Source organism: Ochotona princeps, chromosome 17, assembly GCF_030435755.1.
Source record: "Ochotona princeps isolate mOchPri1 chromosome 17, mOchPri1.hap1, whole genome shotgun sequence".
In the NCBI taxonomy this organism is placed as follows: domain Eukaryota; kingdom Metazoa; phylum Chordata; class Mammalia; order Lagomorpha; family Ochotonidae; genus Ochotona; species Ochotona princeps.
The window spans coordinates 13,151,513-13,179,501 of record NC_080848.1 but is presented as its reverse complement, the minus strand read 5'-3'; the positions used below and the strand labels follow the sequence as shown (position 1 = coordinate 13,179,501).

The 27,989-nt window shown below is 58.1% G+C and overlaps 1 protein-coding gene across 5 annotated transcripts; it reads right to left on the bottom strand.

Annotated features, from left to right (window-relative positions):
- Window positions 1–1,369: 1,369 nt before the first annotated feature.
- ARHGAP27 (Rho GTPase activating protein 27) lies at window positions 1,370–26,325 on the bottom strand. 5 transcript variants are annotated; one of them, XM_058675468.1, is made up of 17 exons: window positions 26,086–26,325; window positions 24,421–25,104; window positions 8,178–8,582; window positions 7,730–7,912; window positions 7,452–7,532; window positions 7,292–7,372; window positions 6,960–7,027; window positions 6,585–6,675; window positions 6,207–6,311; window positions 3,804–3,902; window positions 3,244–3,355; window positions 2,992–3,120; window positions 2,805–2,903; window positions 2,620–2,697; window positions 2,395–2,529; window positions 2,178–2,283; window positions 1,370–2,092 (listed from the first exon to the last, which is right to left on the bottom strand). In XM_058675468.1, the coding sequence occupies exons 2-17, from the start codon at window positions 25,084–25,086 to the stop codon at window positions 1,915–1,917; spliced, it is 2,616 nt and encodes an 871-aa protein (XP_058531451.1). In that variant the 5' UTR covers window positions 25,087–25,104; window positions 26,086–26,325; the 3' UTR covers window positions 1,370–1,914. The 5 variants fall into 5 exon arrangements, with proteins under 5 accessions (XP_058531451.1, XP_058531446.1, XP_058531448.1 ...); XM_058675463.1 differs by lacking the exons at window positions 24,421–25,104; window positions 26,086–26,325 and adding exons at window positions 12,242–12,478; window positions 21,285–21,415; XM_058675465.1 differs by lacking the exons at window positions 24,421–25,104; window positions 26,086–26,325 and adding exons at window positions 12,242–12,478; window positions 21,285–21,415 and having other exon boundaries at window positions 2,992–3,117.
- Window positions 26,326–27,989: the final 1,664 nt, after the last annotated feature.

The following is a 27,989-nucleotide window of genomic DNA, read 5'->3' as shown; positions in this document are numbered from 1 at the left end:
GGAGTGGGGGAGGGGTCTGACATTTTTCTGCCAGGGGAACCTTCAGCTTGTTGTCTTGGTGGCCCAAGGCTCTCAGCCACACCCCCGTCCCCATCCCATGTTGTTCATAGTGTCCCAAGTCTGTCCCTGCTTTCCTCTGCGCAGGCCTGCTGGGCACTCCTCACCCCCCTCCAAAGGTTCTGCTCTCAGATTTTTATTCTCTCCACACTTCTGTCCCAGGGTCTTTGCACACGCAGTCCCCACCAACACCATATCCTCGCCTGGGTGGTCCTTCACTCTTTATGGCTTTGTTCAGATATGGCTGCTGAGGGGCACCTGGCTGTTGGGGGACAGTCACAGCCCTTCCTTGTGCACCTGCAGGTGGCTGAGACATTGGTGGCTACACTGACCAGCTCCATGCACAGACTTGGGGGTCAGAGATTCCCACCGGGGCCCCCTGCTTTACCAGCTTCCGGACTGGACTGGCTCTGTCTGTGGCTTCCCCTACCTGGCTCATGGGGCACTTTGGGAGGCCAGGCCCCTCCCTTTGGAGCAAGCTCCTAACACACAGGACCGGCTTCTAGGGTGGCCCATGTGGCTGCACGGATGTGGGCACCTCTCACACGTGGGCATGAGAGCATTGCCTTGGGGCAGTGGTGGCAGGGCCTGCTGTGGGGACAGAGGTTGGGGGACAGGTGGAGGACCAACAATTCTCCGTCCACCCCCACATTTCACATATGGAACCAGGTTGAGGCAGAGGAGTTTAAATACAAATCTGGTCCTGGAAGTCATTCTCAAAGTCCATTTGTCCAGGTAGGAGAATAGACCAGATTTTATTGAACAGCGTTAGCTCAGCTTACATCTTGTAAACACTGAGACACATGGTAGGAGGCCTCTGCCTCTCTGAGCCGGCTGGCGCTGGGGGAAGCTGGGGCAACCTTGCCCACTGGGCCAGGCTGCAGATGAGGTAGCCCTGCCCAGGGTGCAGAACTAGCAATAAATAGTAGAGGCAGAAATGAGCAAAACTGTTCAAGCGAGATGCTGGCATGGTGCCAAACGTTCAATAAATATGGGTGGTTACTGGCTGTGCAGTGGGGTGGCTGGGGGCCAAGAGCCACAGGTGGTCTGGGCATGGGGGGAGGAGGCCCAAGGCCACCTTCACATTTGCTTTGTTGACACTGTGTCACTCTCCCATCTCCTCAGGGCATGGCCGGCAGTAGCTGCGGCTCTGAGGTCCTGCCAGGGTTAATCCCCCATGCTCACCCCAGAGCAGAACTGCTGGGGCTTGGAGGTGGGTTGGGCGAGTCGGTTGCTTCCTGATCCTCCACAACCCCACCCCCCCAATATCTACTTTGTAGGGAGAGTCTTGGCTAGGGACTGGGGACTTGGATCACCCACTGGACTCCAAAGTTGCTCTGCCTGGGCAAACTTGTTTCCTCTTCTGTAACATGGAATTGAGTGTGGCAAGGGTGCGTGCCGGGTGGCAGGTGCAGGGCACGTGCTGAGGGAACAGGAGGAATCCTGGCATGGAACACAGGGGCACAGCCAGCCACGGCCCTGAGGCCTGACGGCCACAGCTTCGGCGGCCGGTGCTGGAGGTGGTCGGTAGCTGCCTCATGACCCGCGTGCGGCCCACAGGGCCTCTGGGATAGCTTCAAGTCAGGACTCTCCAAGTGTCTCTTCATTGCGTGGGCTGTCACTGAAGGCACTCTGCCTCAGTGCTGGCATCAAGAACCACATGATTGGTCCCCAACTGCATTGACAGGGGGAAAATCACATTTCACCAACTGCCCACCAGGGGCCGCTATCCCCTTGAAGGACCCAGACCCTGGGCGAGGCCAGAGGACTTCTGGTTAGTCTGGTCGTGCGCACGCACACTCTGCCGCGCTGCAAAGTGGCCAGACCCCAGTGACTGTCCCCGGGCTGGGCGGCGGGTCAGTGCGGTGGGAAGATGTCCGCGCACTGCTGCAGGATGAGCTCCACCACCTGGTTCTGGAACACCATGGTCATGGGCATGCTGGTCTCCTCTGTCTCTGGCCGCAGGAGCGTGGGCCCGAAGACGATGGCCACGCTCTGCACCGACATGCGGTTCTGTTCGCCGTGCTGTATCACCCTGCTCAGGGGATGGGAAGGATGAGCGCCCAGAGCTGCGGGATGGGTGGAGGCGGCACCTCCCGGCCCTGCACGGCCCCACTCACCGGCACAGGTGCTGGAACAGCAGCCGCAGCGTGTCATGATTGGGAGCAGGCAGGGAGCGCACCAGGTCACGCACACAGCGACTGCGCTGGGCCTGGTCCTGCAGCTCTGGGCGAGGAAGGGAAGGAGAGAGCGAGCGAGAATGGGTACAGTGACAGCGGCAGGTTCGGCCAGCGGGGTGGACCCACGCCATCCACCCCACCTGCCCCAGGAGCTCACTAATGGCTGCGATGAACTGCGGGAAGTGCGAGAAGGGGAAGAGGGGTTCGGGCAGCTCCCGGAAGAAGAGCTTCAGGGCGCCTGTGAGGACGTGGACGTCCTCCCAGCGCCCATCCTCCAGGTCCAGGCGTTCATCTGCAGCAGAGGGGAGAAGGAGGTCACACCCCTCGGCACTTGGGGGGCCGGGAGTGGGGTGGGAGCGGCAGGTGCTGGGGCCGGCCTCACCGTGGTCCACCTTGTAGCGCAGCTTCTGGATGGTGGCCAGGTTTCCGCTGATGCGGTACAGCCCGTCGATGTCCAGGCCTGGGAAGGCACGGAGGGCCAAGGTTAGGACTAAAGCCGCAGCCGCAGCTTCCTGCAAGAGTCCCCTCCCACCTGACCCATCCTGGGGGTCTCCCCGGCACGCATACCCCGGGCCTCCACGGCACGGATGCACTGCTGCACGAAGCGTGGCACCGGGCTCCTCTCGCGCTCGCACAACACGGCCAGCGGGCAGCCAAACACCTGGTCTGGGGGAGAGGCTGGTCAGGGCCATCCCGCACCCCCCACCTCCGCCCTGGCCCCACACGCACCCTCCTCATGTCCCCGCTCACGTACCGCGGATGTAACCCTTGTCCCGCAGCGACTGCAGCGTGGGTCGCCTCTGTAGGAACTTGCGCAGTCTGTGCCGGACCTTGCTCAAGTCACTCTCCAGGGTTCCCGGGCTCAGGACAGACGCAGCTGCTGCTGGCGAACACAGGACGGAGGCTGAGGGCGGCCATGGCATTGGCTCGACAGACCCCAGCCAGAGGCTCCCCCAAGAGGGGCCTCCTGGTGTGCCCTGCTCCCCTCTCCTGGTCCCCAGCTCACCTGCACCAGACCGCGTGTCCTCCTCTCTGTCCTGCCAGCTCCCCAGGCGCTCATTTGACCCAAAGTCAGCGCTGCTGCTGCGGCTTCCCTCCTCTGGGGCCAAGTCTGTGGACTGGGATCACCCAGAGATAGCCTGCAGCCCTTCCAGGATGCTGGCTGGGCCAGGGACCCCAGACACAGTTTTCTTTCCTATACTGGGCCCAATCTCCACCCCTCCCCTAAGGAGCAGCCCTTCCCTCCCCCCAGGGTCCACCTCCCTGGTGATCTTGACCATCCCTTCCTTAGTGACCTGAGCCATTGTCCTTCCCTGGCCCCTCTGTTAAGGTTTCCTCAGCTCTCCCCCCACTCTGAGTTCTGCCTCCCCACGTGGACTCTGGCATCTCTGTTCTCATTCTGCTGTTCCAGCTGGGGCTACACCCCTAGGCTGTGTTCTCATCCACCAGTAGGGTGGGCTCAGAGGAGCTGCCATGCCCACGGGGACACACTTCCCCACCAGGGTCATGGAGCTCCCTGCTAGCCACCCCCTCCCCCAGCCTGGAAGTCCCCGGGACTCTGCTTACCAGCTCCTGGATGCCCTGGGTGATGGCCTTGTGCCAGGTATTGATGATGGCTTCCGAGTCATGCTGGATCAGGTATTCTGAGCCATCACGGCTCCGCAGCTGGAGAGAAACAAGTCACTCAGTCAGCCTGGCTCTCTGGGTCTGCCCCAGGGAGACAGCTAAGGGCAGCATGGGTGGGTGGCATCTAATGGCACAAGGGCCTCAGCCCAGGCCTTGGGGGAGGGCATCTCTGTGTACAGATGGCTCCACTGTCTGCACTTGCCCATGCCACACCCTACTTGGCGGTGAACCGGCCACCTGGGTAGGTCTCCCTCCGACCACAGGCCCATGGGGCTCTAAGAGAGAGACGCTGCCTGAGGGGTGGGCACCCCTGGCCACTGGGACTGTGGTGAATAAAACACCAGCAAAGGGGACCCGGATGCAGATTGCTGATGTGGGAGAAGGCAAGGGCCCACTCCTCCACCCCCAGATACACCAGGGGCCCAGAGGCTGTCCCCACACCCAGAGCCTGTAGCCCCACCTCAAGGAGGTCAAGGACACAGTGCTACAAGGAGGCTGTATGCCCCAGACCCTCTTGGACTTGGAGGGGGCGTGGGCAGCTCACGGGCCCTGCAGGGGACGGGCTGCAGCTCTTTCCACCCTGCCCCAAGGGCCGAGGAGAGGTGGAGGCAGCAGACCCTCCGACAACTTCTAGAGACAGAGGGCTGTTGCCTTTAAATTTGTATGTGACGACTATTTAACTTGCTATTTTTTTTTTTTTTGAAAAAGGTGAAAAGATGGTTTTTGGCACAGTGGTTATAACACTGCTTGGGATGCCTGCTCCTCCCCTGCCCCCATGCCCAGGGCTCATGTCCTGCTCCATTTCCAGTCCAGCTCCTTGCCAATGTGGCCAGGGAAGCAGCAGGTGGTGACTCAAGCCCTTGAGTCTGGCTATTTTGAGTGCCTGAGCCAGCAGATCTGAGTTTTCTCTCTCTGCCTTCAAATAAAATAAAAATAAATAAGAAATTTTTAAAAATTGGAAGAAAAACTAAAACAGAAAGAGAAGAAATGGCTGCTCATTCCCTGCACAACCCAAGCCCAGGTGCTGGCACCAGGTCATCAGCTTGGCCACCCTACGCATGCGCCAGGCTGGGTATGGTGCTCCCCCAAGAGTGGCCGAAGGCACCTCCAAGTGCTGGCTGCAGTACTGCACCGTGGCGTCTTGCCAGACACTTGCACCCTCATCATACCGGGGGCATGGGACAGTGGACTGGCCACACTGGCTGCTCCTGGGACTCTGGTCAGGAGAGTCCTCCGTACCATCCTGCGGGTTCTGCCTGGAGGACAACACTGCAGTCGCCCAGGGCTGGGAGTCCCTCCCTGCCCTGTCCCTCCCTCCAGGCAGCTCCTGGATTGCCTGAAGCACTACACTGGCAGCTTCTGAGGGTACCACTCCCTCTAGCCCTTGCTGGGAGACATGGCTCTGGCTCCCTCCTAAAGGCCCACCCGAGACCTCTATCATGAGGTGCCTTGGGGAAGAACCGTCTACAGGGGGACCCATCACAGCACTGAAACACCTGCTCCTTCTGACACTCAAACTGTCGCCTGAAGAAGACGTTGTTCAAGGGGTAAGACCAGTTTCACAGTCCTGCTCTGCTTCTGAAACTGTATGCAGCTCGATGAGTCATCAGAAAGCAATACACCCTGAGCTCCTTGCATCCCCACCCCCTCACAGAGCCTTGTAGGCCCACAGGCAGACCCCAGGCATTGCCATGACAGCTAAGGTCAGGAAAGACCTCAATTCCCTCCCGGGGCTGCTTCCCACTGCAGCACCTGTTCCTCCTCTGCCCCGATTCCTCTTTACCTTGGTCCCATCCCTACTTGTTTTTGAATCTTCAGAAAAGACAAGAGAGAGAGAGATTAGTCTTCTGACTGCTGGTTCACCCCCAAGATTCCTACAACTGGCTGAGTTTGGGCCAAAGCCAGGAGCTAGGAACTTCATCCAGGGTTCCCACGAAGGGCAGGGGCCTAAGGGCTTTAGCCACCACCTGCTGCCTCCCAGGGTGCACACAAGCAGGAATCTAAATTCAGAAGGGGAACAGGACTGGGAGCCAGGCCTCCCAGTGTGGATGCTGGCGCCACAAGCTCTGTGTTAACTGCAGCTCTGCATCAACCCTGGCTCTGCAGCAGGCAACACGGGTTCTCTAGGGTTGCCTCTGTTGTGTTCTGCCTCAAAACATAAGACCTGAGATGGGGACAAAAGTGGCTTAGAACCAAGACTCACGGGGACAGTCATAGGTGGGGCCCTGGGAGGCCCCTCGCCTGGGCCTTCTCTCTCTTCCTGACAAGCACATTTGTTGCCCTTGTTTAGTCACTGGGGACCCCATCCCGTTGGAGGCTGGCCCTTCCCCCTCCCTGACTCACCTCTAGCACATTCTTCTTGCTGGACTTGTCTTTGGGGGCCCAGGAGAGAGAGGCCCCCTTCAGCTCCACTGTGTATTCAGGGGTGGAAAGCTTGCCAGCCTGCCTCTAAGGGAGAGGGAAGCAGAGGGGAACAAGGTTCCAGGGAACCCTCAGGTCCAACATGCCTATGGCATGCCTTGCCGTTGCCCCCCAGACCCCCACTGCTTGTCCTCCAGGTGGGGTGGGGGGGGAGAAGGGGATCTGCAGCCTCCCCCTCCCTCCCTGTGCTGGCCCAGCCCCTTCCATGCTGGTGCACTGCGCTCTCTAGTCCGACTTCTCCCAAGCCAGGTTAGACACGGAGCAGGTGGGATGGCTCCCCCGGGGGGCCCCAGGCCTCACCAGGCCTCCTGTGGCCGAGGTCTTGGAGTCCTTGAAGAACGTCAGGACGCCACCCTCCAGCACCGTCCAGGAGACACTCCAGTGCTTCTTCCTGGGTGGGAGGTGGGGGGAGTGGAGGAGTGGAACGGGCAGGGCTTAGTCCTGTCACTCCAGAAGGCAGGCAGAAAGCTGCACTACACAGCCTGGGGTACCCGACTGGGAGGGTGCACGCCCAATGCTGCTGTCACCTGGTCACCAGGCCAGGGGCCTTCGGGGCGTCATGCTATCTCTGGGTGCCTCAGGTCCCTCCTGGGGCATCTCCTGAGGCAGAGCCTGGCCTAGCAGCAGTGTTCATGCAGGCAACCCTACCCTGGCCGGGTGGACCCAGCCTCTCACCGGAGCCGCTTCCCCTTGTCTACTGTCTTGGTGCGGTGCAGGACGCCCGCCTTGTCCAGGGTCTTGATCTAGGAGGGAGCAGAGGGAAGGGGGTGAGCCATGGGGCAGAAGGGCCAGCAGCTGCCCCATAGGCTGGGCCTGTGACTCCACTGAGGCCTTTCTGGCAGCATGGTCACCCTGCTGGCTGAAGGTCGTGGGGTGATGCCTGCAGGAAGGGCAGCAGACATTTCTTCCTGTCTCCCAACCTCACCCAACCCTGCAGCCTTGTGTAAGGCCTAGACAGACCCATCCCACCCGACCCTGCCCCCTGGACCTCTGTGTCCCTCCATTACTTTCTCCTCCGGGGGGCTGGACTGGGCCGGGGTGTCACTGTTCTGGCTAGATGTGGTGTTCCGAGGGGTGGGGACAGGCACCTGGGCAGGGTGGGGAGAAAGATCCTGTCACATACAATCCCCTCCCCATTCCCCAAGTTCTCTCTGCCCCGGTGGTTACCTGGGGCAGCTCCCACCGAACAGAGCAGTCGTCTGGGTTGTAGAAGTAGGGCTTTCCATGCTGGTCCTCCAGCCTCACCCACTGTGGGGACAGTGACAGTCAGAGCTCATGAGAGGAGAGGGGAGGAAAAGGCTTCCCTCCAACCAGAGTTCAAGGTAGCACCAGAGACTTGGAGGGGCAGGTGCTGGCACCTCTGTCTTAGGCTGCCTTGGAGTTCAGCGTAGGAGTATCAAGCCCAAGTGCCCGTGAGGAACGGGGCCCACTGCCACTGCCCCTACCTGCTCTTGGGTGAAGTGGTTGGTGTAGAGCGTCTGCTTGTCCTGGTTGATATGACAAGACCAGCCCGGAGGTGTGGTCAAGGAAGAGAGGGGACAGGGCTCATCATAGGAACCCACAGGCGAGTAGTCTTCCTCAGGGTAACCCGCCAGTAACTCGGGGTAATCGGTCTCAGGGGTTGGGGGCTGTGGATACAGAAGGTGAATGCATTACTGCCTCCACGCCCGCTGCCCCCACAGCCCTAGGTCCTCCTGGTTCTGTGGCGAAGGCGGGGTCAGAAAGGCTCCCACAGGAAGCCCCGCCCCCCGAGAGCCCCACCTCCTCACCTGCCCCACCCCCCTTGGCAAGGGAAGGGGGCCAAGGACTGCTGTTGGCCACGCCCCTCACCATCTTACTCTAGGGAGCAGGAGGCGGGTCAGAGGCAGCCAGATGGGGATCCCCACTCCTCACCCTCTGGTTCCTGGGGCTGCCAGGGCTCAGGCAGGGCTGCATCTCGGGCTCGTCCTCCGGCTCGTCCTCAGGCTCGTCCTCCCAGACCGTCTCGCCTGTCAGTGGGTTGTGGAAGAACACTCGGCGGCTCTCCTCATCCCAGTACTGGTCCCACTCAGTGTCCAGGCTCTCGCGGCTGCTTGCAGAGGCCCGGGATGCGGCCGGACTGGCTGCACCCTCGGCAGCCTCGAAGGGCGACTCCCAGGTGGTCACACCCGTGTCTGGGTTGTAGTAGTAAGGGCGCCCAGTGCCTGCGTCCCTGTGTGTCTCCCACACCTGGCTGGGGCAAGCAGCCACAGGGGCGCCCGGAGAATTGGCCTGAGGCTGCCTCTCCACATTGACGTACACTGGCTCAGGAGAGTCTGCCTGCGGGAGGAAGAGGAGAGAGACATGCAACCCTTAGTGGGGCTTCAGGGCCCCACCATCTCCATTGGTCACTTGTCACCTGGTGGCTTTCAGTAAGTCACGGCACCTTTGTGCCTCAGTTTCCCGCGGAGGGGGGTAAAACCTCCCCTCTGCTCCTTCAGGGAAATTAACGTGAAGAATGCAGAAATGCTCTTCAGTGCTTGCTGAGGAATTTAGTGCTCTGGGTGGGTGAGATGATAGTAGTCTCTATTCGCCAACAGTAATAAAGCATGTCTAAATTGGTTCTCAGGGTGGTGCAAGGCCAGACGGTGGCGCAGGGACCCAGCTTCCTCAGTTCAGGACCCTGCTCCAGCTGGAATGCCCTCCTTCCTGCCTGACCCAGAAAGCCCTGGGGTTGTCATCATTGCCCCCTCTGGCTTTGGGGCTAAAACTTCCTGGGGAGGGGGACACGGGGCTTGCAGATGTCAGAATGAATTCCAGACAAGAGTGGGATGACCACCAGATGGGCTGGGAAAAGAGGTTACAAGCAAAGGCGCTACCCCTCCCCACCCCCGACTCCAAGCTTGGCCGTGCCTCTCATGCTCTGACCAGGGCCCCCCTCAACCTCTGATGTTCACACTTCATGGCTGCTTGCTGGCTGCAGGACAAAGTCTAAGCCCTTAAACCAGGCACTGCTGAGTACCTAATTCCTGCCTGAGATTTGCCCTACTTCCTGCCACTCCTTGCCCCAGCCTTGAACTTGAGCTCCGGTAGCTGCCAGGGGTCCCCACCTTCTCCTTGACTCACCTGAAGTTGGCCCAGGCCTGGCCCCACCCCCATCTCACCAGGCTGCTTCAGGCAACGGAATACCAAGTTCTAGCTTTTCCTGAGATTTCTGCAGGGTGCCCACTGCATCGAGCCTCTGTCCTTGGCTCATAATAGAACAAGCTACTGCTTAACCTAATGCCAGCAGTGGAAGAGGTGCAGAAAATAAGACCTTCCTTTCTTCCTTAAAAAAAAAAAAAAAAAAAAAAAAAAAAAAAAAGATTTATGGGCTTGGTGTGGTAGCCCAATGGCTAAGTCCTTACCTTGCATGAGCTGGGACCCCATATGGGCACCAGTTCATATTGCAGCGACTCTACTTTCTTCTTCTTTTTTTTTTTTTTTTTTTTTTTTGCTACTCTACTTTCTTTCCAGCCCCCTGTTTATGGCCTGGGAAAGCAGTGGAGGACAGCCCAAAACCTTAGGATCCTGCACCCAAGTGAGAGAACTAGAAGAAGCTCTTGGCTCTTGGCTTTGGATCTGCTCAGCTCTGGCTATTGAGGCCACTTGGGGAGTGGACCAATGGATGGAAGATCTTCCTCTCTGTCTTTCCTTCTTGCTGTAAAACCTTACCAATTAAAAAATATCTTTAAAAAATTTAGGGCCTGGTGCAGTAGCCAAGCGGCTAAAGTCTTTGTCTTGCATGTCCGGTATCCCAACGGACACTGGTTCTAATCCCAGTGGTCCTGCTCCCTAGCCAGCTCCCTGCCTGCGGCCTGGGAAAGCAGTTAAAGATGGCCCAAACCATTGGGATCCTGCACCCCCATGGGAGACCCAAGAAAAGCTCCTGGCTCCTGGCTTTTGGCTTTGGATTGGCTCAGCTCTGGCCATCACAGTCACTTGGGGAGTGAATCAGCAGATGAAAGATCTTCCTCTCTGTATATCTGACTTTCCAATAAAAATAAATAAATATTTAAAAAATATTTTTTAAATTAAGAAAATGGCAAACTTAGCATAGTTGCAATTTTGTGTTTTTGGAAATCTAAAATGCTGATACAGGGTCCTCCCTGAGTAGCACTATATTTTTGTTTAGTTCTGTTTTGTTTCTTTAAACCTCTTTGGCAATTTCCAAATTTTGTACAATAGTTTTTTCCTTTGATATTGCTCTAGTGACACTGTTGAGAAGAAAAGCATGACTCACTCTAAGTTGTTCTTTCTGCCGGTCTTTAGCAGGTACCTAAGCTAGTCTTTATCGATGCAATAGTCATTCGCCTGCTCTGTGCCAAGCCTCGCAGGTGCAGCAGTGAACGGACGGACACGGGTCCTGCTCCCAGTGGGGCGAGCCCCTGAATGTGCATGCAGAGGCTGGTGTGGCAGCACAGTGGGTAAAACCACTGCCTGTGCGGGTGCCGAGGGGAGTTCCGGCTGCTCTGCTTTGCTGCTCCCCTTCTGCCCCTGCTCCCTGCTAACGAACTGGGAAAGCAGTGGAAGATGGCCCAAGTGCCTGGAGCCCGGCCCTCATGCAGGAGATTTGGAAGCAGCTCCTGGCTCTTGGCTTTGCTCAAGCCTGTCAATGGCTGTTGCAGACATCTAGCAAGTGAACCAGGCTGGAAGATCTGTCTCGCTTTCTGGGTAGCTCTTTCAAATAAATAAAATAAAAAAATCTTAAGACAAAACCAAAAGCCAGTGGCAGTGGTGGAGGTGAGTTTCAGCACAAGTGCTAAGAGTCACAGCAGATGTCATCAGAGAAGGGGTGTTGCAGCTTTCCACAGGGCAGCCAGACCTCAGGAACGCAGGGGATGGGTCCCTGCCACCTCCCAGCCCCGGCTCCTGTGCACCTGAGGCAGGACCCTTCACCCCACCTCGCCTTTCTGCCCCAACCCCCAGGTGAGCAGCTCTGTACCCCGACTGCCCCAGGCTGCTCCGCTGTCCCTACCACAAAAGATGTCTTCACTCTGGCCATGGCCTCCAGATGTGATCCTTTCTCTCATCCCCTTCCTTCCTACACCTGCCCATACCCAGAGCCCAAGACTCCCTGGAGAGAGAGTGAACTTGCTGGTACCCTGTTTGTTGCTCTGGAAGAGTCTGTTCTGCCCTGGACGTGGGCTTGCTGCCCACCCACCTGCCCCCAAACACAGATGTTTCTTGAGGACAACAGCCAGAGGACGGAGCTCACATCATTTGCCTCCCAGCAGGTGCACCAATGTCCCAAAATACCTGCTGCTTGAACGCACGGTCAATCCCATGCCAGCCTGCAGCCACAGACACATGGGACAACACCAAAGACACCAGCGAGAGCTCTGGTCAAGAACATCAAAGAAAACACGGGGGAGGCGGTGGGAAGAGGAAAATGGCTGCGTTAGACATGCTTCCAGTCAGCCCCATTGGGGCCATGACCTGGCTCAACAGCAGCATCCCCAAGGTCTCTTAAAGGCAGAACCTAGCTGGTGCTAAGAGAGAGCTGCTGTCCCCCACCTCCTGACAGAGCCTCCCGGGGTCCAACTGGGGACAGGCCCTCCTCTGGTCTTCGTGGGGTTGCAACAGGGCTTCCAGCCTTTCTCCACTGGGTGAGGCCCAGAGGGGCTGCCTGCAGCGCAGAGGGTACAGAGGGCTGGGGACTGGTACGCCAGAGACCCAGGGGCACCGAGTGGAACAGAGGAAGTGACCGGCCTTCTGCCCTGGCGCTGGGGACCAGAGCCGTGTGGGGCCCTGGCTGTCACCAGCTACAGCCTCCCACACTGGCTCATTCTGCTCCTCCCCCTTTACTCCCAGTCCCTCTTCATCTGTGCCCCAAGCTAAGGTTCCGTCAGCATCATCTCACAGGAAAGAGCTGAGAAAGGAGGAGCCCCAGCTCACTGGGCGCCCCTCAGCAGAGGCAGAGTGCCTCTCTCCCCCACTGAAACACCAGGGTCCCCTACCTGTGCCCGCAGGGTCCGACTCTGCCTCCTGGTCAGTTTGGCAATCACGTCCACCATCCTGTCCAGTCTGAGCTGCTGGGACTGGACCCTGGGAACGTCTCAGGGGTGGAGCCAAGGGGGCAGAACCCCAGGGCTACCAAAGGGCAACAGGGAAACAAGAAGTTGCCTCGAGATGGCGGGTAGCTGCAACGCCAGCCCATTTCCTGTGGGGCTGCGGAAGTGCTGCCTGTGGCGGGCCTGTGGGGCGACGGGGAGGGGGGAGGTTCAGTGTCTGGGACTACCCTGACTGTCCTATGTGGGGCTCTGCTTACAGACAAGCTCCGAACCTCAGCAGCGGACTGGGTCGGGAGCTGTGCAGAGACTGGGTCCCTTCCTAGCCTAGGCTCACGGATGGGGAGGCTGTCCCGAGTGGGGCAGGACCCAAGGCAAGAAGCTGATGGCTGGACTGGGGCTGCCCTGGGCGGAAACAGGACAATGGGTGGCTGTCAGCTCTCCTATGGCCCAGGAGGATGTGCTGGGGAAGAGGAAGTCTGGGGGGCAGAGGAGGGGCTGGCGGACAGGAAGGAGTATGGGCCGATATGGTGTCAGAGGGGCCAGAGTCTAGATCATCCCAGGCACCTGGAGGGCAGGAGGGACCGTTGCCGCACCACTGTTTGCCCGCCTGGCTCTGTCTCATCCAAGCTTGGTCACCACGACACATGTACCCTCTCCCGGGGGGGACAAGAGGTGTGCCATAACCGTGCCTCTGCCTGTTCTCCAGGGACCCAGAGAAGGGGGCCAGGCATCAGCTACCTCCCCTCAGTGCCCTGCATGGAGGTCTCTCCTTTCTTCTCACACTTCCTCCCTCCCCCAAGCTCGGGGCAAAGTAAAGCCTGGTGTGGGACTTGTGGCACTGAGACGTCAGAGCAGGGCTGTGCCCTACTATGCCCTCAAAAGCTCTCGTGTTACCTTGACTGCAATCCCTGGAGAGGTCAAGGGTGGAGAGCAGGAGGGAAACCCAGAGGTCTCATCCTTGTCACACGTATGACACATCACACCCTCCCCGCCCTGAAACTAGGGACACACACACACACACACACAGAGGTCACCAGGCAAGACTGCAACCAGGCCCAGGAAACAGGAAGAGCTGCTGAAAATTCCAGAGTAGCCGGAAATTCTGGGCCAGCAGCCAGGAGCTGGGTGGGGGAGGGGACAAGAGGACAGGTGCGGGACGCCAGGCCCTCAGTGTTGCCGTGCAGTGGGATACGGACAACGGGGCTGGCTCCTCTTCTCTAGAAAGAGGCCCAAACCCCATATCTGGGGCTTTTCAGTGAGCTTCAGCCCCATGGAGCAGGGACTGAGCAAACCCCTAGGCCTCCTACCTGCTATGGCTACAGAAAGAGGCTGCAGGCCTGCTGCGCCTCCCCTCCCCCAGAGGGAGGAGGTGACAACCACAGCAGCTCCCCAGTGGGGTCCTCCTCCCTCAACCACACCCTCACCCCTCAGGAAGAGGTGCTACCCAAACAAAGCAGCTGTGCATCTTAATCACATCTGTCCCGTCTCTGTCCTCGGGCCTTCTCTCCGAAACCACCAGAGGAAGAGCTGTGGCAGATGCAGGTGCAGTAAGGAAATTCTATCCTTGGGGGACTAAAGGCAAAGGAAGTTCCCCCCAAACTAGGAAATGGTGAGGGGGGCTGACAAGGGGATATGACCTCCCTGTGGCCTCACTGCCAGTGCTGTGTCACCAGGCTGGGCGGAGCAAGGGCCAGAAGGACCATGACCTGAGTGCTTCAAGGAGCTCAATCTGTCCACACTACGGCCATACCTTCTCCAGGGCAGAGGCTGGGCGCAGCCCAGAGCTGCATGTCCACCAGCGGATTATGATGGGGGAAAGAAATGAAGTCACTGCAGGATGCTGGGAGGAGTCCAGGGGAGCTCAGTCCTTTGAGGGTGGGTGGACCCTGAGCGGGCTCCCGGGGGCTTAGCTGGGCAGCCACAGCTCAGTGTGCTTTAGGAAGCAGGTGCAGGGCGAGGCGCCTAATCTGGCAGCTGTTGGTGACAGACACATTGGAAAAGAACAGAGCTGGCATTCTGAAGATTCCTCCTCCTACATGGACACGGGAGTTTCTGGCCTCTGCGCCCCCAGGCCACAGTTTCCCTGTGTGTGTGTGTGGGGGGGGAGGCAGGAGACAGCAGAGTGGCTCTTCTGCTTTTCTGACTTCCGGGGAGGGAGCCTCTGGGGAGTTCACTGCTTGCTGGGCCAGCATCCCCAGGGTGCTATGGTAGGGTAGGGCCTGTCACCAGCTCCCCCCACTTGTGTTCTGAGGTAGTCACCCTCCTCCCCGCCCCACTCCCATCCCACCACTGGGGTTCATGCTCTAAGTGGAGGTGGCCCCTCCTAGCCAGCGGATGCCCCAGTGGGAGCCGGCCTAGGGAGGTGGGAAAGTGTGACTGAGGGTGGAGGAGGGTGCATCATCTTCTACCCACAGCCTGCACCAGCGTTCCTCCCCCAGCTGGGGCACAAGGACCCTTTATACCAAGCTCTCCAACCTGGCTACGGGAACCCCACTAGTTCAGAAGCAGCCTCACCTCAAATCTCTCTGGGCCTTTAGAAGAAACAGCACACACCTGGCACTCCCTGTAACACCAGTTTCAGCTTGCTTCTCCCTCCCATCTCACTGGAACAGTGACCACTACTCTCAGGGTCCCCAGCCTCCTGGAGGACAAGTCTGCCCTTCTGGCTTACGTCTGTCCCAGGCTTACTCTGAAAGTCCCCTGTCTTCATAGCCGGGCCTTGGCCCCCACCTGGCGCTCTTGTCCTGGTCAGGTATGCAGCATGTATTCAGTGCAGCCTCTAGGCTCTGGTTCCAGGCTGGCCCCCATGGGACCTTTGTCCACCCTGTAAGCTCCATGATGAAAATCAAAGCCACCTTATCGCTCCTTCTTTCTTTCATCTGCAAATCACCTCTTGCTGAAGCAGGGACATAAGTCACCTTGGACTCAGTGGTCACCATGTCCTGACAGTCTGGCCCACTAAGCTTTCAGCTCCACGGGGGCCTCATGAGTAACACAGGGGCCAGGGGACCAGGGGAACCAAGAGCCCTGTCTCTTTCCATTTTCTGTAACTTGTGTAATTGTCATGGCAGCAGGAAAGGGGTGAGGTTGGGGAACACTACACAGACAACCAAATGCATCCTGGGTCACTGAGACCTGCCAGAAGCAAGGGATCATGGGGGAATTCTCCTAAAACAGCTAGGAAGTAGAGCATCCAAGACACAAGTCAGCGTCCATGTGGGATTGTAGGTATTTGCAGGGGCTTGCAGGCAAAGGATTAACCAATTGGACCATAGTGCCAGCACTAAGGGATAATTTTTTTAAAAGACTTATTTTATTTTTGTTGGAAAGTCAGATATACAGAGAGGAAAGACAGAGAGGAAGATCTTCCATCCGTTGATTCACTCCCCAAGTGGTCAGAGCTGCACTGATTCAAAGCCAGGAACCTGAAACCTCTTCTGGGTTTCTCATGTGGGTGCAGGGCCACAAGGCTTTGGGCTGTCCTTGACTGCTTTCCCAGGCCACAAGCAGGGAGCTGAATGGGAAGTGGAGCTGCAGGGATACAAAATAGTGCCCATATGGGATCCTAACGCTTGCAAGGTGAGGACTTTAGCTACTAGGCTACTGTTCCAGGCCCAGGGATAATTGTTTTAAAAATAGGTTTTAGGGGCCCACATTACGGCACAGTGGGTTAAGTTGCCACCTGCTAATGCTGGGATGGCAACAGAGGATGGCTAAGCAGTTGGACTCCTGGCCACCCAGTGGGAAATCCAGATGAAGACATAGGCTCTTGGCTTTGGCCATTTGGTGAGGGACCCAGAGGATCCAAGCTCTCCTCTGCCTTCTTTCCTTCCTCTCCTTCTTTAACTCTTCCTTTCAAATAAATCAATCCTTTAAAAAAAGTTCGTAAAAGATTCTTTTTACTTTTCTACATGTTTGAAAAATCTCATAATGAAAGTCAACCAAAATCAAAAGCAAACCAACTTCCTCCCCCGTTTTCACTCTTCTCCATCCTCACTGTTATAGCTGTCTGAAGTTCATTATCGCTCACCTGGGAACACACTTGCCCTTCCTGCTCCTCCACCCCCAACTTCCCACTTATCTCAGGGTCATTCCTGGGGCCTGCACCTCCCACAGCTCACGGGCAGCAACCACAGCCATGGCTGCCAGGCCACACAGGGAGCAGGCTGGTCAGGGAAAAGGAAAGGGTTGGGACCACCTGCTGCCAACCCCAGGATCAGAGACCTAAACATAAGAAAATGACACCAAGAGGAGAAAATCAACACAGACACATCATAGTCATATGCATGCTCAGCAGGCTTCCATTGACAGACACACGGTGGTGGGCCCACAGATTAAAATGGAGTTGAGGGGCCCGGCACTATAGCGTAGTGGTTAAAGTCCTCACCTTGAACGCCCCAGGATCCCATACGGGCGCTGGTTCTAATCCCAGCAGCTCTACTTCCCATCCAGCTCCCTGCATGTGGCCTGGGAATAGCTGAAGACAGCCCAAAGCCTTGGGACCCTGCACCCACATGGGAGACCTGGAAGAAGTTCCTGGCTCCTGGCTTCGGATCGGTTCAGCTCCAACCATTGTGGCCACTTGGGGAGTGAACCATCAGATGGAAGATCTTCCTCTCTGTCTCTCCTCCTCTCTGTATATCTGACTTTGTAATAAGCTGAATAAATCTTTAAAAAAAAAAATGGAGTTGAGCTATTCCCATCACCTGGCCTGTATGGAGTCCCTGGGGTGACCATGCTGGGAATACACCTGCTGTGTCGCCAATCGATAGTGAGTACAGACAACTACTAACAGGATGCAGTCCCAGACCAGGACAAGATGCAATCTACCACTGCTTTATGTATCTGCTATCCTGTATATATATTTATATTAACATTTATTGCTTTATTTGGGCAATGCTGAAACCAGGAGTTTCTTCCAGATCTCCCATGTGGGTGGCAATGCCCAAACAATTAAGCCACCTTTCATCACTTTCCCAGGTACATTAGCAGGGAGATTATCAGAAGCAGAGCAGCAGGGGCTTGCATTGGGCACTGATATGGGATGCTGGTGTGACAAGTGATGGCTTAGCCGGCTACCAAGACATTGATCCTCATCCTATACTTTCTACCATTCTTTTAGAGTGTATTCCTATTCACAAGAAAAGAAGTCGGCTGTGAGATGGTTTGCTGTGCGTTGTTGGCCACGGCCTCTGCTGCATCCTGCTCAGCCAGGTTCTTGACTACACCAGGAGTTCACAGAAAGTGGCTGACCTCTGACCACTAAGTCACCATTCCCTTCACAGAACAATGAAACTGTCCCATGACACATCTTTCAGAACGTCTCCCTATTGTTAAGTGACTCATGGTATATAGCAAAAACTCAAAATCCAAAAGCTGTAAACTAGATGGAGTCCTTTTGAGAACCTCTGTGTGGCAAAACAGTACTAATAGCAACATCACAAGTCAGCTGCGGAGAGGGGATACAAGTTGTAGACTAGGCCAAGGCTTAATTTTGCTAATTCAGGAAAAGCTTCTAGAACTTAGTAAGACAAAAATAAAACAACAAAAACCACCAGAACAACGGGAGAAAGCTACAAGCTGAGTATTTACAGGAAGAGAGAGACCAACAGGACCACAAGCACGGGAGGATGTCACCCTTGCTGGCAGAAGCCAGACCAACCCCAGTGACTCTTGGATGACCCTGCATGCTTCTTGGTCAGCCTGATTGAGAATAATGATTTGGCCCTCTTGGTGGCCAGGCTGCGTTAGTGGGAGCAAACTGACATAGGCTTGTGGATGGTAATTTGGTGATGCCTATCAGAAAGCTGTCATTCACTCTGGACCCTGAACCTAGATCAACATTTTTTGGCTCCGTATTGGATAAAAAGATTATTCCTTTTTTCTTAAAGACTTGTTTTAGTTATTTGAGAGGCAAAGTGCTATTGTGGGGGGTGGTCGAGTGGGGTAGGAGAGAGACAGAGAGAGAAGGGAAATATCTTTCATCCACAACTTCACTTCCCTGGTCACAACAGCCAGGACTGGACCAGGCTGCACCGGCTTCATCCAGTTCCCCCTGTGGGCCCAGAGGCCCAGGTACTTGAGCCATTTTCCATTGCTTTCCCAAGTGCATCAGCAGGGAGCTGGAGCAGAAATGGAGCGGCCGGGACTGAAACTGGTGCTCCAACATGGGATGCCACGATGACAGACCCAAGGGATTATTATTTCCTACAACATTGGGAGTAACAGCAAGAGGTGAGAAAAAGTGCAAATGTCACTGAAGCAGAGTGAGGAGGCTGTTACGGTTACGCATCTCTGCAACAGGTAAACAGGCCGGCAGCTGCCAGGAGGCGACACCTGGTCTCAGGTACCATCTCCAAGACACCGTTCCATCAAATTGGCCGCTGGGAAGTCCGTCCAGAGGACCCCCTTTGTGTGAGCAGCGGCCCAGGGCAGAAGGTGTCTAATCCTGACATGTTTGCATCTTTGGGGCTAGAGAGAGAGTAAAGAGAGTGAATCAAAGTGGCAACTTGGGAGCTGCGGGAGAACATGGCCAGGAAACCGGGCTGTGCCAGGATTTCACTCCTCCCTCCCACTCTCCCTTTGTTCCTTCTTTTGTTTTTACACATTAATTTTTTTTTATTCGAAAGGCAGATATACAGAGAGGGGGAGAGACAGAGAGGAAAATCTTCTGTCCGATGGTTCACTCCCCAAATGGTTACAATGGCCAGAGCTGAGCCAATCCGAAGCCAGGAACCAGGAGCTCTTTCGGGTCTCCCACGCGGGTGCAGCGTCCCAAGGCTTTGGGCCGTCCTTGACTGCTTTCCCAGGCCCCAAGCAGGGAGCTGGATGGGAAGTGGAGCTGCCGGGATTAGAGCTGCTGGATCCCATATGGGATTCCGGCGTGTTCAAGGCAAGGTTCTTAACCATTACACTACTGCGCCGGGCCCCTACCACTTACTTTCTAAAGGAAGTTGCTTTGATTTTTTTTAAAGGAGTTGTAAGCATATTACATAGTTAAAGAAGATGTAAGACTGTCAAGGTGACAGAGGGACTAGGAAACACAATTATTAAATGAAAATGCTTAAGATTTCAGTTATGGGCTGCCGTGATGGCTCATTGGCTAATTGTCCCCTCACAAATGCCAGGATCCCACATAGGCACGTTTGTGTCCTGGCTGCTCCACTTCCCATCCAGCTCCCTGCTTGTGGCCTGGGAAAGCAGTGGAGGACAACTCAAACCCTGGGGACCCTGCACCCACATAGGAGACCTAGAAGAAGCTCCTGGCTCCTGGCTCTTGCCATTGCAGCCACTTGGGGAGTGAACCAGCAGACAGAAGATCTTTCTTTCTGTCCTTTTCTCTGTAAATCTGCCTTTCCAATAAAAATAAATAAATACTAAAAAATTTTTAAAAATCATACTCCTCTAACGTCCTCTCCACAGTGCCCACACACAGACGGGTTGGTCCTCTCCTTCTGGACTGTGAGTTACCCGATGGCTGGCGCTAAACTTACTTTTCATTGCCTTCCAGTGCCCAGAAAAGCATCAACTATTTACTGAGTGAATGAACATGGGAAGTGAACAGCAGAATTCACAACGCTCAGTGTGCTGTGATGTCCTTGGAGTTAAGTCCCCATCACGTAAGGCCAGGAAAGCACAACCAATGAAAGGAAGGTGAAATGTTCACGCTCACTAAGCTGATGCTGTGTCCTCTCATCCACATAGTTACAGTAAGGCTACTCTTGTTGGGGGAAGGTAATTCACATATTTAAACAGGTCAGGGAGTGTCAGGATTGTGACAAGGAACAGAGAAGCCTGCGGGGAGGTGGCAAAGGGGGGGAGGGTGTGCAGGCTTCTGGAACAAATCAGTCAGTCCAGTCCCCAGGGCAGACATGGAGGCCCAGCCTGGGACACCTCCCCACCCCAAACCACTCATTTTCATGCCTGATGATTAATCTCAAGTCAGAAGCAGGAGAGGCTGCAGGGTGGGCTCTCCTGGGAGCCCAGGACTAAGCTGCACAGGGGTTCCTGCAGGCCCTACCTCACCAAGGCAGCGGCTCTGGAAACCCCTTTCCTTGATTTTGAAGCAGTCTCTCAGGAATTTAGCAACATTTCCAGAGTCCCTGCGCCCCACATCCCCTCCTGGGGGCCCCATTTCCCCAAGACACCACCAACCAAGGGTCATCAGCTCTTGCTTCCAGGCCCAGCCCTGGCCACATGCCCACTCACCTGCCAGCCCGGTTTAAGATTTAGGGCTGCCCTGTGTCCCAGGCCGGCACCAACTGCCAGGCACTGGCATTTAGCATCGATGCCCCTTCCCTCCCGCTAGGACAGTCACTGAGGGAGGGGGCTGGGGGGCAGCTCCTGGGCCCCCCTGCAGGAGGTCTGAGGGATTGAAAGGAACCAGGAGCCAAGAGGTGAATGATGAAGCCCATGGTTGGGAGCAGTGGCCAGGAATGCGGGGTTGTGGATGGTGGTGGTGAGGGGAGAGTACCCAAGCACCTGCTCTCTCACGGGCCAAGTCAGGGGCTGGGCTGCAGGCACCTGGGTCAGCCTCGGACTGCAGGTGAGTCACAGGGAGGGAAAAGTCAGGCCAGGTGTGGAGAAACAGGCAGGGCCACCCAGGGGCCTGCTGCCCTAGCTGAGTGGGGGTGGAGTCCTTGGAAAGAGGAGTAGAAGGGGACCCACTAGAGTTTTAGCTCCCTGCTCTTACAGAAATCCCCTGGCTGGCTCAGAAAGGGGATCCCAAGGTGAATCTATGTTGGGGCCAGATTTTTACAGCAATCACAGTGGATCTGGGTGGCCTTGGGAGCTGCTTCCAGGAAATAGGTGCCAAACCTGGCACCCAGCAAAAAGGGGTCGCTGGGGAGCTTCAAGGAGAGAACAGGAAAGGATGGGGAGGCAGAGGAAGAGTCACGAGGGAGGGGACAGAGAAGGCAAATGCTGTTACACGTCCCATTCCCCAACACCACCACACAGGGGTTCCAATCCCACAGCAGGGGTCACTCACGGTTCCCAGCAGCGGAGGAAGAAGCCAGGAGGCCCTGGGGCTGCTTCCAGGCCAGGAGGCAACGCAGGTGGGCACCTCCTGGGCTGTTTGCAGGAGAAAAGGCAGGGCTGGGCTGTCACTCTCCTCCCAGCAGCCAATGCCCTGGCCCTGGGGCGGGCACCACTCCAGATACTTGGCTCACCTGGAAGCCCTGGGCGGGCATGATGACCACACCCGAAATCCCCAGGGGAGGAGCCCTAGTGGCGCCCTGTGGCTTTGGCCTGGGGTGGGTGTGGGGAGTCCTCCAGGCCCATCCCACATTTCTCCCCTTGCTCCCTCCCCTGAGCCTTGGCCTCTGCCCTCTCCTGGGCCACCTGCTACTTCTCCTGTACCCTAGACTGCAGAGAACAGAGTCAGGCTTAGACTTCAGGTTTCCTGCCCTGGGGTCCATGCCTTGCCTGGGCTGGCTGCACAAGGTGTGAGGAGAGGGAGCGTGGGCCTGTTTAGGCTTGTGCCATTTTGGCCGGGGGGAATAGGGTGGCACTGAGCCGGGGAGCTGGGTTGTGCTTTGGGGTCAGGGGGTCTAGAATGGACTTGGACATAGCCACTCCATGGCTGTGTAACCCTCTGCCAGCCATGCAACCTCGGTGAACCTGTTCAGGAAAATGGGAGCAGCAGGAGGCAGTAGGTACGTCTGCCTTTGCAGTGGCTGGGGCTCAGCCCGGGGGAACACCTTCGAGGGTCAGCCTGCAGGACTGTGAGCCCCCTGGGGCCTGTGTCGGACCACCGGTGTCCAGCAGGCACTAGGGGCTCAGTGAGGACCTGGTGAATGACAAGCTGTAAATGCTATACCCAGAGGAGACCCCTTTCTCTTGGGTAGCCCATGGCCCTGAGCAGGTGTGGCACCCCAATTAGGCACCCCTTTCTGGAGACCCTGTATACATCCCTCCTAGTACCTGCCCACCCATGGGGAAGTCTCCATGGGGGTGCACACAGCCTCCCTTTCCTGCCTGGGAATGGGGGCGTCTACACACAACATTTGGATCTTCATCTGCACCCCTCTGACCTTCCTGTTCCCCCTCCTCCAACCCCTGCTGCCTTGGCCATTTCTGGGCCCCAGGGCCAGCGCTCTCTGCTGGTCCTTGATGTTCCTTGGCTGTCACTTCCTCTAGGGCACCTCCTTTCCTCCCTTTGTCTGTCACCTAAACTCAGGGAGCCCCATCTTTCCTCCCCCCCCCTTGCAGCTCCTCCCCTAGAATGCAAACTGGAAGCTGGAGCTCTTCCCAACTTCCTTCCCAACCTCCTGCTCATTTGGACTAGCCCCAGGCTTCTCTGCTTGGTCCCACACCCTTTTCTACTAAGAGTCTTCCAAGGGCTTCAGGCTAAAGTCCAAATTCCTCTCGAGGGCCTGCCCAGCAGGGCACCGCCCACTCCCAACCCCGTGCCACGTTCTGCTGCTAGGCCTCCAGTGTGTGCGTCCTGCTTGGCCTGAGCCCATGCTGTTCCCCTGCACCCTGAGTGCAGGTGGTCACAGAGAGCCTGGGCAGACCCTGGAGGCAGCTATCCCTGAGGGTGAGGGCTAGGGGCTGTGCCTCCGTCATCTCTAGATCTGAAAGCACACATGGGCCTGGCAGGTATTCCGTGCAGTTCAGTGCCAGAGAGGCGAAGTGACGTGGTAAAGCCACACAGCAAACAGAGCCTCTCTGCCCAGTATCCAGGTCTACCCACCATCACCATGCTCTGTGCCCCACCCTCCCATACACCCTCCAGCACCTGCAGCTAATAGAGGCAAGGGTACCATCCTGCGGTGACTCTGGCAGCCTCAATGACTTCTCAGGGACCACCGACAGCAGAGAGGCGGAGGCTGCTTCCTCTTTGGTTCTAGATTCTAGGGTGGCAGCTCTGGTTGCCGCGGCTCGCCATTCCTCAGCGCATACTCTGTGTGTACACCTTCTGGGACAGAGCTCCAGGACTGCAGTGCCCAGACACGGAGGGGAGCCAGGGCATGGAACTACCTATTTAGTGAAGTTGCCCGGCCGGGGACAGTGGCTGGGATCACCAAGACCCGCTCCGGAGCGGTCCCCGCCCCGCCAGGTGCTGTTCTGCGCTCTGGCCACGAGGGGGCGGGCTGTCCGGCAGACACGGAGCCCAACGCCGCACCCTAGGGCTCCCCGGCAAAGTCGTGGCGCCTCCTGTTGTCGAAACTCCCATTACAACTAATTCTTTGGTGCTGTGCAAAAACGCGGGGACGCAGGGCCTTGGGGAGAGGTGTCCAGTGGCCCCTGGGTGACCACGCGGAGTGCAGTTCAAACCGCAAACTCGGCACTGGAGGGGGCAGGGGTCTGCTGGGCGAATGCACCCCAGGTCCCATCCCCGCACGGGGGGCGGGCATCAGGCTCGGAGAGCGCCACCCGAGGCGCCCCAGGCCAGACAGCAGAGTCCCCCGGCAGTGAGGGGCTTACGGGCCAAGAAGGCTGGCTGCCCACTTAGGTCAGGGCTGCCCCGGCAGGGAAGATTTGCCCAAGAAACTCGGGCCGCCCAGAGGATTGTGAGGACGCAAGAGTGTTTCTAAAACGTGCCCTATTTTAGATTTCCCAAATTAACACAATTGGATTCTGAAGAGGAAAAAAAAAAAACAGTCCTCACCGTAGCTAGGCTTCCTTTTGACACAGACTCATCGAGAGCTTAGGAAAAAGGAACTGAAACGTGGGAAATTGTCAAAAAAAAGGGAAGCGAACTTTAGCTTGTCAGAATCCAGCTCCTGGGAAAAGCCTGAGGTCGCAGGTGCACAGTCCCCCGCCTGCCCAGGCCGCGCCCATGGGCATCTAGGAACGCAGAGCGCTGCAAGGTGTCGGAGACGCACGCGGGCACAAGGTTGTTGCAGATTATATAAACTCCCTGTGCTCAAGAACATTTGCATTTCTGCCTCACAGCGTGACTCTTCCTACCACGTGGGCCAAGTGAAGATCAGCAGAGACCTCTGGGTTCAAGGCGAGCTTGCCACCATTTGAACTTGGAGCACCTCTGGGCTCTCATCAAGGACGTGCGGACCCTTGGGGACCCCCGCAGACACTTTTCCCGGGTGAGGAAGGTGCGCTCGGGCCAAGCCCATGGCCGTGCTGCGCCCCCGCCCGAATCCCTGCTCCCGGCCGCCTACCTCCTCCTGCCGCGGGCTGCCCTCCCGCGGTGGGTCGCGCACCTCGTCCTGGATGGCCTCGTAGATGTTCTCCGAGTCGCTGCGCGTCAGCGGCCGCGGGCACACCCAGGAGCCGGCCACGCTGCAAGCCTTGAAGCCACCCGCGCTCACGAGGAGGCCGGCAGGTGGCGGGGCGGCAGCTGCGACGCGCGCCAGGTCGTCCAGGGACTGCGCGGGGCGCACGGGTGCCGCAGGCCGGAGGTACAGGCTGGCAGGCAGGCTGGGTGCCAAGTTGCTGCGCTTGGCCGCCGCGGCGCGCCGCGCGGAACCGCACAAGGAGCTAGCCCGGCCTCGCGGTTCGACGGCGGAGCTGTTGGGCGCCGGCGTGCTCACGAACCGGTAGTCGTAGGTCAGCGGCTCGGGGGCCACCGGGCCCGCCTGGAACTGGGACGCAGGCGGAGCGGGGGCGGGGTCTCCGAGCGCTGGCAGCTCCCGCACGTACTGAGCGGGCAGGTAGAAGGGGCGGCCACCGGGTTCACGGCGCACGTGCCACCAGTGCTCGGTGCTGCGGCGCAGCAGCCGGTAGCGCTCGTTGGGCTGGATGGCGACGCGGCGCCCGTCTTTCCCCGTGTACTCGAAGGGATGCTCCACCAGCACGTATACTTCGCCCTCGACGTCCGCCGCCATCGTCGCCACGGCGTTTCCCTGCAGGCGGCAAGGACACGCAGCGCAGGGGTCAGGGGCGGGAAGCCGAGCGTCGCACTGCGGGGTCCCCAGCACTCGGCCTCAATCTTGTGCTAGCCTTGTGTGTTAGGCCCTAGCTTCCCTGGAGCTAAAATAGAGACTTGCATAAAATTACCTTATACTCCCATGGCCTTTCTATGGTAGGCGCAAAGTGAGGAGACAGGGCAGACCTAGCGCTCCGCCTGACTGCTAGGAAGCGCCCAACCCTGCCTGGCTATGCTCTGCCCATTAGGAATCCCTTCGGAGGAAAGGTATTTGGCAGCGCCCTCGGTCTCTGCGCCTTGGGCCCATGGGGTGAAGCATGGGCGCAGGCTCTGGGGAAGGACCTCGAGTGCTCTACCCTGGGGGAGGGGGTGTCCCGACCTTGACTAGGCGCAGGGGCCTTGGTTGGCAAGGCTGGGGAACCGGTTCTCTCAGTTTCTCTTCCCAGTGGCTACGCGGCAGCCCAGTCCCAGAAGCTCCGCCTACACCACCCCCTCCGCCTTCTGGACCCTCGCAGCTCCACCTGCCCCGAGGCTCCCTGCCCAGCCCGTGAGAGTGGCTCCTGGGGAATGTACTTGCTTAGTGGCAGTGACGGCCTATGCCATATTCCTAGGAGCCCCCAAAGCTCTCATGCAGCGATTGCTCGCCCCTGCCCGCTCTTGCCGGCTCAGCCTGGCTGCTGCTGGGTCCAGGCAGCGTTTGTGTCTCCCTGCAAATCCTCACTGACCGCCCCTTTTCCTGCCTCGCAAAGGTGACCCGGAGGCCCAGCAGCCAGAGCCCGGCAACTCGCTGAAGTTACGGGAGCCTGAGAACAGGATCTGCCAGGAAGCCCTCCGTCTCTACTTTCTCAGTGGTCCTCAATGGGGGAAGGAATGTAAACTGAGGCACGAACATCCTAGAGAGTAAGACCCTCTCTTCCCGCCGCCTCCCTCCTCCTCCGCTGCCCTGCAGCGCACTCACGTGGGCTGGGCCGGCCTCCCGCAGCGCACGGGCTGGAGGGGCGGAGCCGGCGGCTGGCTGCGGGGTTAGCGCCCCTCCATCTTCCGGGTGGGGGTTCCGAGGGCTAGGCCGGAGAGACCGCGCGGGGCAGCAGGAACTGACCAGAGAAGCAGAGGGAGAGTGTGACTCAGGAGCGCTATTCCCCTACTCCCGGTGCATCAGGGTCCGGTAGGGGTGGAGAGGATTCCCAATGCCTGTGCCAGGGCCCTTGGAGTTTGGGGGACTGGTCGCTGACCAGTCGTGGGTGCAGCGCAGGCAAGGTAGGATCGCGTCCCCTGAACCGCCTCCCCCGTCTCCCCCGCTTCACCCCATCCTCCCCGCCCTCTATGGGACTTGCTGTCCGGAATCATCTGCGCGCTCTGGGCGCGGGACCCTGAAGCTGGTAGTCCTATCGGGCGTTGTCATTTGAGCGAAGGCCATCGGCGCCCTGAATCCCAACTACCAATTCTTTGTAGCCCGGCTGCTGGCACCACCCTTCCCGGGCCCATCTCTGCCTCCACCAGGTCCTGTCCTGGAGCTGACCAGATGCACCTGGCATTCTCACGGCAGGGACGCCCACTGGAGTGCAGTATCTTGGCTCCCTCCTCGACCCGGGGGTGGGAAAGTGGGCGAAGGGAAAGGGAGCCAAGGGGAGCGAGGAGGATCCTTGGAGCTCAAGAACGTATCGGAGCTACAGCCGGAGTCGGAGGCGGCTGAGTCCGCTGCCCCGGCTGCTCGAGCTACAGAGGCGCCCATCCTAGGTCTGCACTGGGGGGTCCGGGCCTCGTTCTCTCCGCTCCCGCAAGGCAGGGAACTCCTTGCCCTCCCCTCTTTCCCCAGGGGGAGCCGGCCCGCCCTACACAGCTCCCGCCTTAGCGCGTCAAAGGGAGGCGGCCCGCGAAGCTTCAGGGACTGGACGAGCCACCTGCAGGACCCTTCCCCCTCGGTTCAGCACCGCCCTCTCCGCCCCCTACCCTTCCCCGCCGCTCGGCGGCCCCCCCACCTCGGGGCTCCGCTGGTCTGCCTCGTCTTCACTTGGCCCGGCAGGCGCGCGCGGGGGCCCGGAGTTCGGGCTGCCTCCTCCGCCGCCCGGCTCCAGCACTGCCTTGTTTCCTGTTGAACAATATAGCGAGGGAAGCAGCAGCGGAGAGAGCCCGGCACAACTTCCTCCCGGACTGGGGCTGGGCTGCGGTTGCGAGAGACAATCCCCGGTGTCCTTGCTTCCTGTCCCCTCTGGCCCAGCCCAGTACCCCAGGAATGGAGTCGCCACCCTCTCCTCCCTGGATCCAGGGCCACACCTGGTTGCCTCCAGGGAAGGGGCGGCAGCAGAGCCTGGGCGTTGGGACGAGGAGGCAGGAACCACCACATCTCACATACCCCACTTTTTGGGCGGATTCCTCCCCCTGCCCCCACCCACTCCTTGATCCTGGAGGGGGTGATGGTGGTTCTGTTACATCTGGGGAAGGCTGCCTTCTCCTCCTGACATGACTCTGGGCTCACTCCAGACTGTGGGGACCTGAGCAGCTGTACCTACCCACCTTAGTACCTGAGGCTGGAATCAGCTGCTTCCGGCCCACGTGAACCAGGCTGTGGTCCTGGCAAACCCCACTTCATGAAAGTTGGCACTTCAGTAGGAATCTGTCTCAGCATGCTCTGTTGGGCGCCCTTGCTTGGGTATCTTTGCCCATGCTTATGCAGGGGGTAGATGCTGTTCTGGTAAGGAAGCGGTTGGTGTGGGAGCAGGGGCTTCTGGGAATCTTTAAGGCAGGCACGTGGCAGAACACATGCTTGGAGATAGTGACTGGGCAAACCCTGCCCGCTCCCCCTACATACCCTCCCCCGCTAGCAGGCCAGGCAAGGAGACAGGCTGGCAGGGGTTGTGGTCC